Source organism: Pecten maximus, chromosome 11, assembly GCF_902652985.1.
Source record: "Pecten maximus chromosome 11, xPecMax1.1, whole genome shotgun sequence".
NCBI lineage: Eukaryota > Metazoa > Mollusca > Bivalvia > Pectinida > Pectinidae > Pecten > Pecten maximus.
Window position 1 is genome coordinate 38633741 of NC_047025.1, and position 21998 is coordinate 38655738.

General features: G+C 35.7%; 1 protein-coding gene across 2 annotated transcripts; it reads left to right on the forward strand.

The window, feature by feature from the left end:
- Positions 1 to 191: 191 nt before the first annotated feature.
- LOC117337795 (pachytene checkpoint protein 2 homolog) lies at positions 192 to 19840 on the forward strand. Of its 2 annotated transcripts, none has more exons than XM_033898911.1 (12): positions 192 to 407; positions 6489 to 6606; positions 7981 to 8146; positions 8618 to 8797; positions 9661 to 9751; positions 13182 to 13318; positions 14753 to 14839; positions 14989 to 15095; positions 15994 to 16147; positions 16595 to 16707; positions 17987 to 18056; positions 18176 to 19840. In XM_033898911.1, exons 2-12 carry the CDS (start codon positions 6500 to 6502, stop codon positions 18266 to 18268), a joined length of 1305 nt encoding a protein of 434 aa, XP_033754802.1. In that variant the 5' UTR covers positions 192 to 407; positions 6489 to 6499; the 3' UTR covers positions 18269 to 19840. The 2 variants fall into 2 exon arrangements, with proteins under 2 accessions (XP_033754802.1, XP_033754804.1); XM_033898913.1 differs by having other exon boundaries at positions 6492 to 6606.
- Positions 19841 to 21998: the final 2158 nt, after the last annotated feature.

Genomic DNA, 21998 nt, shown 5'->3' on the forward strand with positions numbered 1-21998 from the left:
TTATTCTGTTTTAATCTACCGATCTTTATGTCAGCCAGTAATACAGCAGATTACTTTGATTATATGATTTCTGAGCGATGCAGATAAAAATGTTTTACGTGAGATATAGTTTTTTTTTCGAGAAATACGGTAAAAATAGTCCCACTTGTCCCCCTCTGCAAAACATTTCAATGACTAAGATCTATCACAAGAGCGCTCTGAAGGTGACTACCGCCAGATTCGAAGTAGGCCGTGCGATTTGTGACTTGAATAACCGATTTATGTATCCATTGATTCTTTATTTATACATTAATATTGCCTTCGATATTTCGTATACACGTGCTTATGTCAACAGAACAGTGTATTTACCATGTAACGATCACCAGTCACCACTTGAAAACAACTTGTCATCGTGCCTCTTGAATCAGGTACAGTATAGGCTTGTACTTGTAGGTCCTACTAGTACTGGTGTCACAGTGTCTGAAAGTAACTCTGAATTCTCCATAGACAATAGGTCTACAGAAAACTGAAATTCCATAGCCCAAGTAATTTTTCCATAGACCCATTTTTTACAACATGCTTTTTAGTAGCAGAGTGATAGTCGTTAAACTTATTGTGAAATAAGTGCAATGTCGTTAATGAAATAAAAAAATGAGAATCAATTGTAATTGTTAATAAGATTTTTATTTGCGATTGTTAATCAGTTCTTTTTTAAATTTTATTTCTTTGACCGTTTCGTGCTCAAGCTCAACCGCAGCCGCTTCCTTTAACACTTTGGTGAATGTGTCACCCATATTATCAAAGCCTGGCTCAAAATCCCCCTCAACATCTGAATCAACATCCTCTGAATCGGACTCCATCTGATGATCTATTTCAGCTTCTGCTTGTCCATCTCCTTCTATCACAGCTTCACCCTCTATTTCCTTTGAAGTTGATGCTGCCTTTAGTGCAGACCTCTCAAATTCTGGTCTCCTCATCCCTCCAGATGGTGTTTTCATCTGTTTAATGCAAACTTGCAGTGTTGGTTAAAATAATATTAATTAGTTAATAATAAGCCTTCTGAAGTTATCTTGAGAGGCTGATATGAACTAGTATGCTATAATGCACTATGCATAATTAATGTTATTGTTTTAAAGGACTTTGAAACACTTTCAATTGAAGTGACTTTAAACTAAAAGGTATTAAACTAACCAAAAAACCTGTTAATGGCATCTTCTGGGTCAAATTGTTCAACAGAAGAAGTGAGCGACTTTACGATCATTACGTCAGTCATTGCCTCAATGGTAAGTCTGCACCTTTTGTCTAACAGATAAATGATAGGATAAATAATACAATTACATGAATCACAGAGTATGTAGACATTTCTCAAATTCTGACAAGAAACTCCAAATCATGGTTTAATATTCATTCATCAGATAATAATCAAATTAAAGCATAAAATATCTACAAGAAATAATCAAGTTCAAAATCAAATCACAACAGTACCTACATTTCATCACGTTGTCCTCGACCTCGTAACATAACCAGTCTCTTCCAACAGAACAAGCCAGTGGCATTGAAAAGTCCTTTCTCTGGTGTTGTCGTCATATGCCTTTCGTTTAGCATGTAACTGTGTCGCCGAGGAATAAGCAGAGGAATGTTTTCGCTTCGTATTTGGTTTAGCACCTTCATAATACTTTAACATGTGCGCCATGTTGTTTTGAATAACTGCGTCATGCAAACGCTTGCATCGTTCGGTGTCAAATCACTCAGACGCTTGAAGCAAATACACCCTGCTGACGCGCTTTTCTCGGAAGATTTACTTTTATTTTGAGCTCATTTATTACTGGACTGGTGTCATTATAATTACTAAGGCCTAAGTAATGCTTAATTTGACAAAGGTGAGGTTTCAAGCAATGTTAATGAGGCATGAGAATTTTCAGATGAAAGTCTGATTACAGACTTTTTTTCTCATATTGGTTGTAATGTTAATTTTTATATTTCACATTATATAATTAAAATACACTACAAATTGCATTGGGATTCAGACTTTTTTTTTACATTCAGCTGCTCTCCTGATCCCTGGTTATAATTTCCTATCGGGGTCAGCCTAAAGATTTTTTTTTTACATTTAGAAACCACACAACGATACAGTACTTTATGCCATAAAAGTTTGTTCTCTTGGCTATACATAATATAACCCAAATCAATCAATGACACACTTACCAAATAATTAATTATGTTTAGGCTATGTAGGCCTATATTTGAATAAATTACTAAACTAATAAATAATGTAGATAGTCACAAAACAGGTTTAATTAATTATTTTTAAGAAATAGGAAAGTTTGAACAATAAACTAAGTAACAAACTACTAAAACAGTAAGTATACTGCTTATGTTTATTTTCTACGCATTTTGTGACAAAAACATCGTTTTTTTGTGAACAAATGACATAGAATGTCTTCCATATACATTGTATATATATTCAATCCATTCAAAAAGATTGAACGTTTAGGGAGCCATATCACTTTATTTTTGGCTTAATGATAATCCTGTCCAAAGATCAAACTTGATTGAAAAGAATGTGCATGTTTTTAGTATGGGTTGAGTTTTGATGTTAAATTGCCACAAGGCAGCTGCTTTTGATATTATAACATCAGAACCCTTCGGATTACTAATAATAAAGAAACATATCTACGTACCATTCTCATGATTATAAGAGATGGGTGTGTAAGTGCAGGTTGTAAAGTTGTCTTTAATGCCAAGAAATCTGCTAGAAACAGAACACCACATCTTTCATCACAATTCAAGCTGTACATGTGGTGTCAATTGGTCCTCACATATTTGTTCACATGATCTCATTGGGAAAGATCTTAACCTGACATTGAAATTCGCACTGATGAAAGAGAAATGTGGACTGCATTAGGCAGTTGTATTTTTGACCTTCAGAAAATTTCGCTTTAGAATGTAAAAGAGCATGTTCTTACTCAAAATCTGTCACATTTTTATCTCCTGAAGTATTCAAAATTGTAAATGAATTGTATATGTTCATGTTTATTTTTCTCAAAAAAATGAAGAATTGATATTGTAGCATTTTCCCCATAAAACCTGCATTTTTTTTTTCATTTTTGGCACAAAAAGGATGGTATATTCTTATACATATGTACATGTTTGGACTTAAATGCCTATTTCTAAACATAGGACTACAGAGGCTACCAATAATACATACATGCTATCATATTTGCTTCTTAGATCATTCTGAAACCCCGCCTTTTATGACTTTGTTCTTCAATGGATTTTCATGAAATTCCATATACAGTACTAGATGAAAAATGCTAGCTTTTTAGGTCATCTGACCCGAAGGGTCAGGATGACCTATAGTCATCATGTTTCGTCCGTCGTCGTGCGCCGTCCGCCGTGCGCCGTGCGTAAACTTTTCACATTTCAAACTTCTTCTCAAGTTCCACCAGTGGGATTGAGCTGAAACTTGCCTGAAATGATGCTGGGATGGTCCTGACCAAGTGTTGTTATTTTTCGGGTCGGTCCGAAATCCAAGATGGCCGCCATAGCCGCCATTTTGAAAACACATTTTAAACTTCTTCTCATGTTCCACCAGTGCTATTGAGCTGAAACTTGCCAGAAATGATCCTGAGATGGTCCTGACCAAGTGTTGTTATTTTTCGGGTCGGTCCAAAATCCAAGATGGCCGCCATAGCCGCCATCTTGAAAAACACATTTTAAACTTCTTCTCAAGTTCCACCAGTGCTATTGGGCTGAAATTTGTCTGAAATGATCCTGATATGATGCTGACCAAGTGTTGTTATTTTTCGGGTCGGTCCGAAATCCAAGATGGCCGCCATAGCCGCCATAGCCGCCATCTTAAAAAAACACATTTTAAACTTCTTCTCCAGTTCCACCAGTGCTATTAAACTGAAACTTGCCTGAAATGATCCTGAGATGGCCCTGACCAAGTGTTGTTATTTTTCGGGTCGGTCCGAAATCCAAGATGGCCGCCATAGCCGCCATTTTGAAAACACATTTTAAACTTCTTCTCAAGTTCCACCAGTGCTATTGGGCTGAAATTTGCCTGAAATGATCCTGATATGATGCCGACCAAGTGTTGTTATTTTTCGGGTCGGTCCGAAATCCAAGATGGCCGCCGTGGCCACCATCTTGAAAAACACATTTTAAACTTCTTCTCAAGTTCCACCAGTGCTATTAAACTGAAACTTGCCTGAAATGATCCTGAGATGGCCCTGACCAAGTGTTGTTATTTTTCGGGTCGGTCCGAAATCCAAGATGGCCGCCATAGCCGCCATTTTGAAAACACATTTTAAACTTCTTCTCATGTTCCACCAGTGCTATTGGGTTGAAATTTGCCTGAAATGATCCTGATATGATGCCGACCAAGTGTTGTTATTTTTTGGGTCGGTCCGAAATCCAAGATGGCCGCCGTGGCCACCATATTGAAAAACACATTTTAAACTTCTTCTCCAGTTCCACCAGTGCTATTAAAGTGAAACTTGCCTGAAATGATCCTGATATGATCCTGACAAAGTGTTGTTATTTTTCGGGTCAGTCCGAAATCCAAGATGGCTGCCATAGCCGCCATCTTGAAAAACACATTTTAAACTTCTTCTCCAGTTCCACCAGTGCTATTAAGTTGAAACTTGCTTGAAATGATCCTGATATGATGCCGACCAAGTGTTGTTATTTTTCGGGTCGGTCCGAAATCCAAGATGGCCGCCGTGGCCACCATCTTGAAAAACACATTTTAAACTTCTTCTCAAGTTCCACCAGTGCTATTAAACTGAAACTTGCCTGAAATGATCCTGAGATGGCCCTGACCAAGTGTTGTTATTTTTCGGGTCGGTCCGAAATCCAAGATGGCCGCCATAGCCGCCATTTTGAAAACACATTTTAAACTTCTTCTCATGTTCCACCAGTGCTATTGGGTTGAAATTTGCCTGAAATGATCCTGATAAGATGCCGACCAAGTGTTGTTATTTTTTGGGTCGGTCCGAAATCCAAGATGGCCGCCGTGGCCACCATATTGAAAAACACATTTTAAACTTCTTCTCCAGTTCCACCAGTGCTATTAAAGTGAAACTTGCCTGAAATGATCCTGATATGATCCTGACAAAGTGTTGTTATTTTTCGGGTCAGTCCGAAATCCAAGATGGCTGCCATAGCCGCCATCTTGAAAAACACATTTTAAACTTCTTCTCCAGTTCCACCAGTGCTATTAAGTTGAAACTTGCTTGAAATGATCCTGATATGATGCCGACCAAGTGTTGTTATTTTTCGGGTCGGTCCGAAATCCAAGATGGCCGCCGTGGCCGCCATCTTGAAAAACACATTTTAAACTTCTTCTCCAGTTCCACTGGTGCCTTTGAGTTAGAAATTGGTGAGGATTTTAAGGAAGGAGTGCCAACAAAGTGTTAATATTTTTCCGCCTCAAAAAATCATTGACTTGGCAGCCATGGCGGCCATTTGTAACATGATTGTGCAATCATGGTTATCCTGAACAATGCCTATTTTAAACTTCTTCTCAAATTCCCCCAATGGGATTCAGCTGTAACTTACCAGAAATGATCCTGAGATGGCCCTAACCAAGTGTTGTTATTTATTGGGTCGGTCAGAAATCCAAGATGGCCACCATGGCAAACGGTGCCACTATATACTTGCTACAGAGAATACATACTACAATTATATAATGTTTTTAATTTAGAGTCAGATGACCGTTAAGGCCCCTGGGCCTCTTGTTAAAAAATATTTTTCCAATGCTTAATTTTTCTGAAATAGACAAACATATGCACCATAGCAAATGTACATGTGTTATATTTGTTTTTAATATACTGTATGAGGAATGGAAAAATGCACATCCTGACTGGTTCAAACCCGAAACCTTTGAATACTAGCCGTCTTCCCTACCAATTTAGCTACCTGGTCACCGACAATTGACCTGGTTCAGTTCTGCTATAATACCACAAAATTTTAAAACTTTCAAACATGCAATATCTCTTGAAATTTGCTAGGGACAAATTAATTATATATTATCAGAGAAAGGGTAAATAATTCTGTATATATATATATGTACGTGGAATCTAAAAAAAAATCCATTGAAAAACAAAGTCATAAAAAATTATTGAAATGTCAAAATCCATGAAATTAAATTAAAATTTTTTACATACTTGGCACGTTACATCTAGAGCCAGGGATCAATCTAGGGATTTTTTACTCCCGTTTATGTTAATTATAAATTCACTGAAATATTGTATTTTCCCTCATTTTTACGGCAATGATATTCCCAAATACTCCAGATTTGCCTTCCTAATTAACCATTTGCTGTTTTTACTTGGAAAATGTGTTTTTAATGCCAAAAAACTGAAACTTTGTGATGTTTAAATTTCCCCTTTTCAGAACTGATTTTCCCCTTCGGTCCAAAAAAGGTAGTTTCCCCTAAATTCTAGATTAATCCCTGAGAGCATATATGTGTTTTCTTCTAATTGTCTGATATTTTTCCCCAGCTGAAGCTAATATGTCATCCGTTACAATGGACCAAGTATCAGAGCTAGGTGATGGACATTCTGATTCCACAACAACTATCCCAGTCTACCATATTGAAATATGCCAAAGTCCTTCTAGGTAATTATAAGAATATTTGCTCTTCAGTAATTCTCTTAAGACAGAACTGTGAATATTTCATAAGTGTTTGTTTGCTGGATTTATCACCCATTGTTATTTTGAGGTGGGGTATCTTGTAGTAGCTGGTGGCTACCTTACTGAACAGCAAATATATATAGAAGACCTTTCATTTGCCCTCATATAAAACCATGACAACACAGGACAGTCTGTGATATGGGTTTCCTGAGAAACACAAACTGCTCATGATCAGAGTAGGAATTAAACGGCATAAGATGGATTATCATCAAGTCCATTAGCTTAAATTTGATATGATGATAAGGCACAACATTTATATATATGTAGTGCACTATCTAATTTGTTAAATTACTGTAATGCGCTGCACATTCCATTATATATAATAATACATGTTATTTCAAGTGTTAATGTAACATTATATAACATATATTGACTCAAGCAATTATATAATAACATGTATAGGCCGTCTGCGAGAGACTTCAGAAAGCAGACGTAAACAGGTAAGTTGTGACGTCCTTCTTGGCTGGGGTTTTCAACGTCTTGGTAACAGATGGTAAGCTATTCCAAAAGCATTGATTATCTTAAGTTAGACTATATATATAGCAGTGAGGGTTTTGAATACATTACAAGGATTCTGTCTCCGATCATAGTGGTCGTGATGGCTGGTAGAGAGTGACAAGTTCCTGTAAATACTCTGGAGCTGTTCCATTTGTTGCCTTGTATGTGAACATCAAAATCTTGTACTGTGTCCTGAAGCGCACATGCAGCCAATGCAATGAGTTAAGCACTTGTGTGATGTGCACCCTCTTTCGTGTTAAAAAACCAAGTGTGCTGCAGAGAGTGTTCTGGACCCTCTGCAGGCAGCCAATCGGTGCATCAGATACCCAAAGTACCATAATATAATTTAGAAGTAACAAGCGAATTTACCAATGTCTTGAAAGCATCATTGGTGATGAATACACCCAATGTTTCTGATTTGGTGAAAACAGGAACTTGCGATAACAATTATCTATTCCTCCATGTACCTGGTACCAATCTTTAGCTTGAGACCTGATGCTCTACATATATACTGAGGTATCAGATGTATCATGGCCCTGACTTTTATTTTATAGTGATCTAAAGGGTTTTATTTTCGTGGTTCAGTTCTTCTGAATACCTTTATGCACATGGCATCATTATGAAATGTACAGATATTCATTGTGTTTTATCAAAATAATGATTGCTTACTATAATGGTTCAATATACAAAATCTTTAAATGATATATCAGCATATCTGTTGTTTAACAAATATGACAGTGCCTCCTTTTTGTCATTGCATTCAAGATTTAAAAATGATTTGTTTATCTTTCAACCATTCAGCACAGCACAAGGAAGCATAGTGAAAGAACATGTCCTTGGCCTACTACATAGACAGAAGGTAGCCTACGGCGATTTCGTCCTCACAGAATTTGATGATCCTTTTTTACATGAACATGTCAACTCTATAGCACTGTGTGATTCTGACCTCAGTGGCTCAAATAGACAGGTAACTATTAAGAAGTTGTTGACATCAACGAACAAATGAATCTTAAGACATATTGTATAGATGTTTTTATTAACATTATATATACGACCAATGGACCACTTGTAGTTGACAGAAATCAACCTATAAATAATTGATGTTTACAGGGGGAAAAAAACTTGAAAAATAATGTTTACTGACAAATAAAAGACATATAATAAAAATTATGTAAATAATCCATGTTCTCTAGATCTGTAGACCTACAGATAATTTATATTTATTGCTAATAGATTGAGGTTTATTTGACAATAGACCTATAAATAACTGGTGTTGATTACAGACAATAGATCTATCAATAATTGATATTAACAGACAATAAATTTAAACCTGTAAATAAAATAATCATTTACAGACAACAGACATGCATTAAGAAATTGATGTATAAAGACAATTCAATAGATATCTATAAGATTATTTCCACGTTGATTTCCACAGACAATAGACCTTTGTGGGAGGCAGCTGAGGCTGCATGTGTTCCAGCTACAGGAAGATGGCCCAGGAATTGAGGAGCTTGATGAAGAGGAACTTGCTGCGGCCTCCCACTGGCTTCTCCCCGCTCGGGAACTCCATGGGATGTGGGATAGCTTGGTGTTTGATGAAAATGTCAAGAGCCAAGTGAGTATACCTCCTTTGTGATAGGAACACAAATAAGCATATTAAACACCCTGGTCATTCATGCATTACGTATAATACCCCCGCAACGAGGGGGGGGGGGGGGGGGGGGGGGGGGGGGGAGTTATGCTGGAATCAGGTTGTCTGTCTCTAGACACATTTTGTCTAGACAACTCCACCTAAACCAGTGGGCCGATTCCAATGAAACTTAAAACAAATATGAAAGAGCATGTGTAGATGTGCATGCAACTTTTTTTTTTTCATAATTAGGGTTGCAGCTGTTCTAATTCCAAAATTTCGGTTGCCATGGTAACTGGTCATTATCAACAGATTTTCCTTGTTTGGTTTGACATTTTGGTAGCTCTGGTAACCTAGCCAACCCAGGTTTTGTGTACCGGCTGATATCTCATCAGATAAATTTAATTCAAATCTGGTTACAAGTGGTGGAAGTGGAATAAATCATGTATAAGTTTTTTGAGGGAAAGCAATAAAACAGTGCTAATTATGCAGTGGTTGTAAATGAGGGGTAGCGAGGATATTAGCCATTGCATTGTTTACAGTTGTAGTTGCAAGACCGGTCATTTTTTGATAGGATATTCTTAGAAGGAATTATGACTGAAAAGTTTTCATATATAAATAGATGAGTAGAGTGTGGATAGAATACAAAAGTATACTATAGAAGAGTGATTGGCTGACTTTGTATGTATTTATTCATACATGATAAACATTTTACATAATTTTTTATCAGCTATTGTAATGAAATATCAAATATTGCTATTTGAAGTTATAAGGTTAGATAAATTCTGATAAAATGGTAGTTTTAGGAGAAGTTTTAGATAATTTGAGAACGTCAATTATTTTTGCAGCTGTTGAACTATGCTACTACAACATTGTTGTTCTCCGACAGACAAGTTGACAGCAACATTATAACCTGGAATAAAGTCATACTTCTTCACGGTAAGTCTTTAATATAGTTTTAAGAGTGGATGTCAGCAAGCATCGAACATTAGGCAGAAAGTGAAAAAAATAGATTTTAGAAAAAGGTTCCTTAAATGTTAAATTATGTTATAATTGGTGGATATCAATAACAAAAATGGAATTTCAATTAGGTCTGAGGTTCCGTATCCAAGCAATATGGCTTCCTTAGTTACGGGCTGTATAACACATCGACTACATCAATTTTTAGCTCGTCTCTTCGAAGAAGAGTGAGAGCTTCTGTTGTCACTCCGGCGTCGGCGTTGGTTTTTCAAATGTTAAGTTTTTGGTGCAAATGTTGAAAGGCATAGTAATTTATGGTAATATGATCCCTATGGGGGTAAAACTATCCTTTGCCGGAATAGAACAAAAGTTTTTTTTGGGAAAAAACAGATTTTTGAAAATTTTTGGACTTACAATATTTCTGTGGAGTAAGACTATCCCTTCCTGGAATAAAACTAAAAAATAATGGATTTTTTCTTTTTAATTGTGTTTTTTTTTTTTTTTTAAATATTTTGACTTAGAACATTTTTGCGTTACGTTTATGTTGCGAGTGTTGAAAGGCATAGTAATACATGGTATTAGGGTCCCTGTGGGGGTTAAACTATCCCTTGCCACAATTAAACTGAAAGATTTTTTTTTGAGGAAAAAAACCCCAGATTTAACAATTTTTTTTGTGCAACTGTGGCAAGCTATTAACACATCACTTTATAATTGTACTAGGGTGCTGATATTTGGTTAAAGAGTCCATCTGGAGTTACACTAACCCTTCTTGGAGTGAAACTGGAAAAAAAAAAACGATGTGAAAATGCTCACATTAGACAATATATACCGTATTTATTCTAATAAACGCCCCCACCCTAATAAACGCCCCCCCACCCTTTTTTTGGAAAGAAAATTCCTCAATTCGAGAAAAAGAACTTACCGTGGCACATCCACGTGTGTCCAGAGGTAATTATTTAAAGGATATCCAACATAAAACTAACACAAACCACAAAACAAAGTTTCAGTAACTATATACACAGTACCACTATATCGTATCAACAAACGTTAATGTCCCGGGCTGTCATACGCGCCACTGACCTCGCTGTCATCATCACTTCCGGTAGATTCACTTTCACTTTCACCGAGTTCAACTGCACCTACCATTAAATTTTCCAGTACATCCTCAGCTTCCTGGACGTCAATATTTTGGAATTTTACTGACCTTCCTCCTCCCTTACAGCGTTTTGATGTTTTAGAAATGTTTTTTAGTTTTTGTTTGTTTTGGCACCAGTCCCGCACTCGTTTCCGGTCAACCTTAAACACAGTAGCTGCCGCATGTTTTCCCTTTTGCTCGGCGTAGTTTACAACTTTCAGTTTGAAACTTACTTCATATAACTTCACTTCAAACCCGACATGATTGATAGCAGATATAATAAACTACAAGTGATGAGAGTAAACTGGATCGTGACCGGTTTATGACGCAATTTAACACACTCGACCCCGTGTTTCAAACAATGTATATGTTGTACGTAATGTACAACTACCGTAAGTATAAATAACAAAGTTTATGTTTCTTGCAATTTCATACACAAAATGTTTGTCACTTAGTTTTACAATGTTTTGGATACATATACACGTTTCATGGTGTGAAATGGGTACATACAACATATCTCACAACTTACCGACTCTGAAATTTTGATCTCCATTAAACGCCCCACCTTGGAAAAATTTCACGGCCCCGGGGCGTTTATTAGAATAAATACGGTATGCGGTTCCACATTTTTCAAGGGAGACAACTCTCATTAGGATGATTATCAAAAAAACTGAAGAAATAGGTCCAAAAGCAATTATTTAATATATTTATTCAATCTACAACAGCATAGCTTGTCTCCTGAATGTTTGTCAATAAATAATTTGCATATATATATATATATATATATAAATTGGTATGTTTTTGAAAATTGCATAAATACACAATCTGATCAAGTAAACAATATAAATAATATTGATGCAATTTGCGAAACCATACCAATTAATATATTTTGATTATTCATTGACAAACATTTGTGAGACGAGCTATGCTGTTCTCCAACAGCTCTTGTTTAGAATTTAGAGTATCTCTGAATCCTGAATAACAGTGATTTTAAAGTATTTAATAAAAAATTTAATAATGGTGATCCCCCTTAATCATTTAATTAAGAAAAATATAATTGGCAATATTTACAAACTGTTGCTATGGTAACCTGAATACAGCAAGGAATTCTAACTGAAAAAATATCAAAATATGACAAAGTTTGGTTAACCTTAGTTGGAATCTACAACTATATGTGGAGTATTGCATATGATTTTCTTTTCATTAGATGTCTACAGGGTTATTTTTAAAAATAAAATTGGCTGGCAACTTAGAGACGCTTTTGGTATAATGATTCAAGTTTTCCCATTTTTTCCATGATTTCTGACATGTTTCCGCACATTTTTTCTCACAAAACAATGTATATACATGTATATATAAATTGAACTTTTTAACCACATTTTAATTCATCTCCTTAAAAAGAAGTAATGAATGGACATTTTCAATGATAATTATTATGAAATTAAAAAAAAAGGTTTATTTGCATTTTGGTTGCCATGGCAACCACCTATTTGGTTAGAGAAAATGCACTTACGGTTCTTTTTTGTAATAATTTTGATGCAAAGAAATGAACTCTTTCATTGATTCAATGTTGAACATTTCAACAATTTTTACTTTGACACATTTTGATATGATCACGAGAAATATTGAAGTTGTCAGATATTAACAAAAAATAGTAATAGATCTACTTAGCATAGAAGAAAATGAAAGAACACAAAGCTAAAATCAAAAGTGTCACTATGAGAGTTGCTGTAGATTTTTGTTCCTAATGACTGTAACTTAACTGAATTGAGGTGTAAGGTGGATTTCTTATACAGATGTTGACTAATCAAAAATAAAAAAATAAAAACATTCACTAATGTTGACAAATTAGGTCTACCAGGGTATTAAAGACACAAGTCACCTTTGTGACAATTGTATAAGAGTTATCCCCCTTTTTCAAAAACTTCTCAGTGGATTTCTAGCCATGCATATTTTGCCAAAATTGCTCGATGCTTGCTGACATCCACTCTTAATATTTAATAATAATTTAATAATAATTTAATATAGACAGCCCTCTATATATATTATACTGATGAAAATGTATGTACCATTTTACCATACAAGGGTGTGCCCCATCTCAAATGAATGAAAAAAATGCTGTGTCCTGCTGCTGACATTCAAGGGGAACTACATTCAATTCTTATTGATTTTTAAGTTTTAGAAGAAGGTTTTTTTTTCAAAATCCTGTTTACTGTTTCAGTGTTATATAGCCATTATTTACTTGTTTGTTTACATTATATTGTTGTTTGACAGGTCCACCTGGTACTGGGAAGACGTCTTTATGTAAGGCCTTGTCACAGAAGTTGGTGGTGCGACTCTCTGATCGCTACAGTTATGGCCAACTCATTGAGATTAACAGCCACAGTCTCTTCTCCAAGTGGTTCTCAGAGGTGAACACGCATGTCAAGTCTAGAATGTGTCTTTTGTCTTTAATACCTAGTAATTTGTCCCCACTGGGAACCGGGGGAGGGACAATAGTTTTGTATTGTGTCTGTCCAGTCACGTTTTATCCTGTCCTGGCTCTATCTCATACACTACTTATTGCTGGAACGCCATATTTGGGGCAAAGGTTCACTAAGGAGAGACAATGTGTCATGTACCAAACGTAGGTCACTCTGACCTACATCGTAAGGCTTTGACCTCCTATCATAGAAAAAACTTAGTACTCTGTCGTACAACACGTGTCAGTGGAATTTCATATGGTGTCCTTAAGGCATAGGTTCACCTAAATGAGGCAGTGTGTCAATTTTCAAAAGTAGGTCTCTATAACTTCAATTAATTCACATTTTGACCAACAAATGTAGTTAACTTATTGAGTTTATGGTAGGTCCATCAAACATTCAGTGTTTAATACTGTTTATAATGAGTTTCTACATGAATTCATTTCCTAAGGTCCTCGCATATCAAAGTCTCTTAACAAGGTTAACAGTCCCCTTAAACGGTTCTGGCATGTCAAGGTCGCGTAACAAGGTTAACAGTCCCCTTAAAGGGTTCTGGCATGTCAAGGTCACGTAACAAGGTTTGCTGTCCCCTTTAATTGTTTTTGCATATCAAGGTCACAAGGTCACGAATATGGTTAACTGTCCCCTTTAATGGTTCTTTCATGTCAAGGTCACATATAAAGATTTAGAGTCCCCTTTAATGGTTCTCACATATCAGGGTCACATCACAAGGTTAACCATCCCCTTTAATTATTCTCGCATGTCAAGGTCACAAGGTCATGAACAAGTATAACAGTCTTCTTTAATGGTTTTTGCACGTCAAGGCTACATATCAAGATTAACTGTTCATTTTAATGGTTCTCATGTGTCAAGGTCACTTATCAAGATTTAGAGTCCCCTTTAATAGTTTTCACATATCAAGGTCACATATCAAGGTTAACTGTCCACTTAAATGGTTCTCACACATCAAGATCACATGTCAAGGTTAACCATCCCCTTTAATCATTCCCACACATAAAGGTCACATATCAAGGTTAGCTGTCCACTTAAATGGTTCTCACACATCAAGGTCACATATCAAGGTTACATGTAACAACAGTCTCTTATCCATCTAGGTCTTATAGACAAGGTCAACAATCCATCTCTTCAGATAGTTTTATTGGTTACCTTGGTAAGGTCACATATCTAGTTAAATAGTCAGTAGCGTTTTAGATAATTTTCAGAGGTCACCTAGAGATACCAACAGACAAAAACTTCATGTTTAAAAATAGAATTGAAATAATGCATAAGTGAATCTTTGATGATAAATCTTTGAGAAAATTTGTATGACTTGCTATTATTAAATATGAAATGTGTAAGTAATTTGCAAATATTTATTCACAGAGTGGTAAGCTTGTGATGAAGATGTTCCAGAAGATACAGGAGCTAATTGATGACAAGGAAGCCATTGTGTTTGTGCTCATTGATGAGGTGAGGAAAGTTAGATGTTCTGATATTTGTAGGGCTGAATAATTTTCTTTTGAGATTTTACTGATGTTTTCAAAAGGTTTTTAAATCTATAAATCTACAACTATGCTTGCTCACCTATCTCCACAGAATATACTTCTCATCTTGTTTAGGTTGAGAGCTTGACGTCAGCGAGAAAGAGTGCTATGTCTGGTAGTGAACCATCTGATGCCATTAGAGTGGTCAATGCCCTACTTACACAGCTTGATCAGATCAAGAGGTAGGTACCACCGGTGGGACCGGCACCACATCAATATCAAGAGTTTGATACCTCTGTTATAATCTAAATCATTCTCATGTTTTATCAATTTTTGATACCTGAAACAAAGTCTCACACCTGAGACAAAGTCTTAAATGACCTTTTGCGATCGCCTTTTGTCCGGCGTCGTAAACAATTTACATTTTTGACTTCTTCTCCGAAGCCGCTCAACCAAATTCATTGAAATTTAGCAGGAAGCTTCCATGGCCAAATTTCAACCAGAATTATATGGTCCCCACCCCCCAGGGGCTGATGGGCAAGGCCAAAAAGGGTCAAATTGACTGAAATTTCAAAAATCTTCCTCTCAACTTCCAGATATGGTAGAATCAAATACTTTTCACAGATAGAAAGGTTTTAAAATGTTTTACCAAAATTGTTAATTTCATGACCCTGGGGTCTTACGTTTGCCCCTGGGGAAGGGGTAAACTTTACTATAGTTTATATAGGAAAATCATATTTTTGACTATCATTTGTTTCATTTCTTTTGGAATTAGCAGTTTTGGAAAGCAGTTTGCTGGTATGCAATTATTGGCCCACAGGGGCTGTTAGGCGACTGTTAAGGCCCATGGGCCTCTTGTTTTTATGTAAACATCAGAATTCTGGCCCTCCGAACCATGCAGGAAATGAGGTACCTAGGTCTGGGTCACATTCACCATTTTTACACTGTGTTGCACACAAATAGAAAGATCTATTCCTTGTACAAAAAAAAATAGATAAAATGTAATGAAAAATGTATGTCAAATTTAATTTGACTAACTATCTGGTGATTATTAAATGGCAGCTAGTGATGGTGGAACCAGCACAACAGCCAGTGATATTATTAGATATTTAAATATCTGTTTGTGGTATTTAATTTCAGACAGCCAAACGTCATGATCCTGACCACATCCAATGTGACAGGAGCCATTGACCTGGCCTTTGTAGACAGGGCAGACATCAAACAGTATATAGGCCCTCCATCTCCAGCAGCCATCTTCAAAATATTCCACTCCTGTATAAGTGAACTGATGAGGGTAAGGATGTAGTCCTGTCCTGCCAACAGTGGCAGGCTTATTATGTTTCTCCTTCGATTCAAGGAAGACATATTGTATATGTACCGGTTATTGTGCTTTTTGATAAAAATTTTTTTTTTGTTTGGGTCATAACTTCTTAACCATAGAAAATATGCAACGTTAAACTTGTAAGATACTTGTATATATCATCTAAGGTCATTGTGACCTTGAACCTAAATTAAATAAGTGCACATTTTTCCAATACAAATGTATCAAACATTTCAAAGTTTCATAAAAATTCAGTTGACATCAAAAAAAACTTTTAATATCATGTATATGTTTCCTTTATTGTCACATTTTCTTTTGGCCATGCAGAAATGACAATGAACAGAATGTATTGTATGCAGAGGACATTTTTATATTTCATACTAAATTAATCATTTGAACATTTTGTGTGATGTTTGTCAGGTTGAAATCATTAGTCCTACCCAGCAGTTGTTGGATCTAAGGGGCCTGGAAGCAATGAGATTCATGGAAAATGATGCCACCAAAAATAGCCTGATGCTTCGTGATATTGCTAAGTGAGTTAGATATTAGATTAATCAAGTCTGTTCTAGACTTAAAAGAATGGAAACGTGTGGATTAATGTCAGAAAACTGATTTGAAAATGTGATATTCATGATTTAATAAAAAAGAAAATTTCTATCTTTTACAAGAATTTTCATTTTATATCAAGTTCACCATGCTTTGTGAAGTCATTATCCCTTCGTGAAGAGTTTGCAAGGAAATATAGAGATAGGTGTACATATTGTACTTCCAAACCATACTATGTCCTCACTCTACCAACTTCAATAATGACCCTATTGTCCTGAAACTTTATACACTTACATCATGAGTTCCCATTTCAACCACCTGAGGTCAAAAATAGGTCACTTACTATAAATAGATTCTGATGTCTTTGCTCTGCCAACTTCATTAATATCCTGTTTTCCTGAAATATCATACTTTTACTCGCAGCCATCATCTCTTGTATGAGTTTACCTTTCAACCACCTGTGGTCAAAATTCAGGTCATTGTTACTTTAAATAGATTTTGAATTCCATCACCAACAGACTTCCTTAATTACTAGATTGTCCTCAACTTTTAACACTTACTCACAACCACCATCTCTTGTTGTATAGGTTCATCTTTCTCCCACCTGGGATCAAAATTGAAGCTACTGTTACTACAAATTGATTTTTGATGTCCTTGCTCTACCAACATCATGAATAATCCAATTTTCCTGGAACTCCATACACTTACTGACAACCATCATCTTTTGGGCAAATTTGGGTTTCATTATACGGCTGCTGGCGGCCATACAAGCACGCCTAAGTAGCAAATTCGCCTCCTCGGAGGACGAAAAGTCAATTTCTAGGGATGCTAGGGACGCAATCCATATAACACACTACGCTAAATAAATCTGTAGTAACACTACAAAACGTAGGTGTAATCAAACCGCAAAGAAAAGGGTTTTGATAATGCTAAAAACGACGTTAGATCAACTGTAAATAAAGCAACATACTTTCTGACTGTAGACAAACACGCTATGACTGTACGCATGCGCACGCATCTCATGTGACCCCGAGTACCTGTCAGAGGAGAGAACAGAATTATATCTCATTGTCCTAAAACTTCATACGACTACTCACAGCTATGGTCTCTTCAATTAATTTGCATTTCAATCTCCTATCCAAATTGAGGCCACTCTTACTATAAATAGGTTTTTGTTCTCATTCTACTAACTTTGATTCCATTACATTGTTATTCTGTATACTTCGTTGAATTGACTTTCTCTTGGTTTGATTTGTGTAATTACAGTAAAAGTCACGGACTCAGTGGGCGGACATTAAGGAAGCTGCCATTTATTGCACATGCCATGTTTGTTCAGGTAAATTACAACAGAGTGAAAAATAGTCTGTATTTACCCCAACTTTGATCAAAACCTTATCATCTGGCTGATTACCAACTCAGAAGCATGTTCATTCTCTAGCTTTCTCCTTTATACAGGGCACATCGGTGACGTTAGAGGACTTCTTGGTAGCCCTCAGCCAAGGAGTAGATCGACAGTTCCAGGAAAGAGAAGATTTAACAAAGGAATGATGTTATAGAGAATGGGAGATAATAGCGGACACCTAATTCATGGCCAACTTTATGTGATAAGTCAATAAGAAGACTTGTGTGGTATTGAACAGCTGGCCATACTGCCCACCACTGGACACTGTCTGCCTTTAATAATATAGGGAAAGGTTGACAATTGATTGACTGCTGAGTACTGTAAAAATCAATTATCATGACAGCATAAATCAGTGCACCCAGAACTAAGCAGCATTATGAAGTGCTTGTTTCATTACTTGTAGAATTATGAAGTGCTTGTTTCATTACTTGTAGAATTATGAAGTGCTTGTTTCATTACTTGTAGAATTATGAAGTGCTGTCACATTAATCACACAGTTACAGATAACAATCATCAACAGTTTTATTAGTTACATGATGTATTATCTATATACATATGCTGGACTCTTGTTTACCCGGCCAAATAGTTGGAATATCTTCATCCTGCTGCAAATGTCAATACTAATCCTTCATGTTTTACCTATGCAATATGTTATAGTTTAGGATCACACATAAGTGCTCAAGAGGTCACATTTTGGAAGATTTTTCCTAAACCCAACTAATTGTTTCCTTACATTATCAGTAAGTTTTATACCAGAATAACAGAAAATGGCACATAAAAACAGAACTTCTTATGCAATGGAGTCAGATATTGTACAAGTGTGTTTGAGGAATGGAGATTTTCCATTTTTAGTTAACAGCCTTTAAACTTAAAAACTTAAATTATTGGTTTATGTTTTGATAACTGTATTTATCAGCTGTATCAAAGTTTGTGTCATGAAATGGCCATAGGCATAGCACGTGTCTGTCTGTCAGTCTGTCACACTGACATTTAGTTAAATTATTGTGATGTTTTATCAACATTTTTATCTCAATATTGCATCAATTTGATCAGAATAATTTGGACTGTCATTAAACTTAAAATTTAATTTCTGTTTCTCTGTCATTACTAAGAATTTCTGAACTAATGTTAAGATATAACATTGAAATATGAAAATAGATTTATAATTATTTCAGTATTCAAATTCCAATGTTAAGACAAAATCTTACAAAAATAAACAGGTTGTCATTTTTGGTTTATTTCTCTTTTAAGATTTCTATTAGACTAGAATTGGGGTATGCATTCTCTATTTGTGCAATAAGTTTGTCTTTTACAGATCAAGATCAAAGAATCAGGTCATTTTCAAAAAAAAAAAAAAAAAAGTTCTGAACTAGAATCAGACAGCACCTTGATAAGGTTGTGCTTAATTGAAATATATATGGATTTATGGATACATTTGTGGTCATGTATTACTGCTTCATGTGTCAAAAACAACCATATCAGGTCGGACACCAATGTATTTGAATTTCATAAATTTGTGAGAAGTAAGGGACTGTATGATTAATACAATATGAAACAATTATCTACATTTCCAATAATACATCATATTGTCATAAAACGATCTCAAGCCTCAATGAAATACTAAAGTTATAATAACCTCGTATGGTTATTTTATCTACAATTTGTGGTTATTATGATATTTTCTATTATGAACTCAAATAAAATAATGTATTAACTAATGTTTAACGTTGTGTGTCCTTATCTTGGGAGTTAAATGAGTTTTGTTAAACTTACGATTTTGTCTCCTCCGAGTAATGCTAGAAAGATATTCCTGGACATGGCAGGGACACATGTACAACTTAGTTTAGTTTAGTTCATTTTTCCAATGCAGAATCTAAATATGATCCTCTTTACCACTGACCCCAAGCAAATGTTCAACATTTGAATGCTAACTCTGTAATTATACAAATATATTCTTCAGTGATTATCCAGTCTTTGTTTAGCTAGCCTCTGAAGAAAGGGGGAACTTATGTTTCACACCTGGTGTCTGCATCAGAGATGGTTTCTAAATGCTGTTTTTGGTGTAAGTGTTGAAAGGCATCAGTAAACTCCTTTATAAATGTACTAGGATTCTAATATTTGGTTTCAGGGTTGCTATGGGGGTTGAATATTACTACTTAGAGTTGGAATGAACGATTTTTGGGAAAAAAGTGTTCTTTTGAAGCATTTTAGACTTCAACTTTTTATGCCATATCTAATATTAAGTTGTTGAAAGTGTTGAAGGCACCAGTAAAACCCTTTATAATTATATTAGGGTACTAATGTTTGGTTTTAGGATTGCTGTGGGGGTTAACTATTCATTCCTCAAGTCAAACATGGTTTGTAATAATGGTTCAATGCGTAAAACAGTGCAAAATCTAGTTTAAAATATGTCTATTTCACCTTTGGATATTGCAATATTTGCTTCTTAAAATATGGTATATTGCCATAGATTCCAGTTGGAGAAGTCGCCCCTAATGCTAATGTGAGATATAGTGATGTACAAGTACAATGTGAGGTGAGCTTTTTACCGTATGGGTTTCTTGTTAAAAAAAGTTCAATAACAGTGTCGATACCACTTCTGAGAGGCTATTCCATGTCCATACAACACGTAAAGATAAGGTAAGTTTTCGTATATCAACGTTTAACTGATGTGGGTTTGTTTTTTGTGTGACCTCAAATTCTTGCCTGTGGAATTCATCATGCCACAGAATGTTTTCTGCTCTGTTATTATGTATGTCGGGAACACTAATGTTTGGCAGTTAGAGTGTTCTAGCTAGTCGATCAGTGTATGCTTGGTGTAATACATTGTAGTAGCCTATACATATCCTGAAAGAATAGCAACCTAATTAAAATCAGATTTACATTTGCACTATGCTTCTCTCCGTATGAACGGAGAGTAGCGTAGTGCAAGAGTAGCGTAGTGCAAATGTACATCTGATTTTAATTAGATTGAAAGAAAAATATAGCTGCTTCAAAATTTAGAAATAGTAGGCCATTTGCCAGCAGCTGGCTTTATATTCTGACCAGAATAACCTGTTGTGTTGACTTTTCTGTAGCATATGAAAAGAGATCCCATTCCCATAAATGTGAAGGAATGTCAACCTGTTCTACGATGTTTTGGTGCATTGAGTACATAACGTGAAAACATTGTGGAGTAACCTGGCCATAACCATGTCTTACTATCATTAAATTCTAAATCAATGTTTTCGGTTGGGGGGGGGGGGGGGGGGGGGGGGGATACCCGTGAAGCTCATTGGCATGGATGACGGAGATTGGAAAAAAGCTGAAGAAAAAATGAAAAAAAAAAAATGCAACACCAACAAAAAATAACTACTCTAATAATGAAAAACTAAAGTCCTTCAGGATTCAAACCTGTTGCACCATCACCTGTGCCTCAGTGACCCACTTGGCCCTCATGACTGATTATCAACTTAAACAATGTTGCACAACTTTTTAAACAATTTATGCTTATACCTGGTTATCAAAGTTCAACACACAGGTCATTCTGGTCAGACTTTAGCAGTCTTACTCACAGCCGTTTTTGTGGGGCAAGTTGTTAAGCAATCCAACGAAGTGAATATACCCACTGAACATGCTATGGCAAAGTGTTTCCTACACTAGCCTTGGAAAAGTATATTATTCGTGCATTTTGACCTTTGAAATTCAGGTTCTTAAAAAAGATTGGCATGAATAAGGATACAAGACCAGAGAAAGAATTTTAACATTTTCATACATCATGCAAATTTTGGTGGGCATATTACCATCTATCTGTCTGTTGACATTTGGTAAAAGTTTTGTGACAAAGTTTCCTTTAGTGGTCTACAGTTAAGTCAGATGTGTTATTGTTCCAGTTTT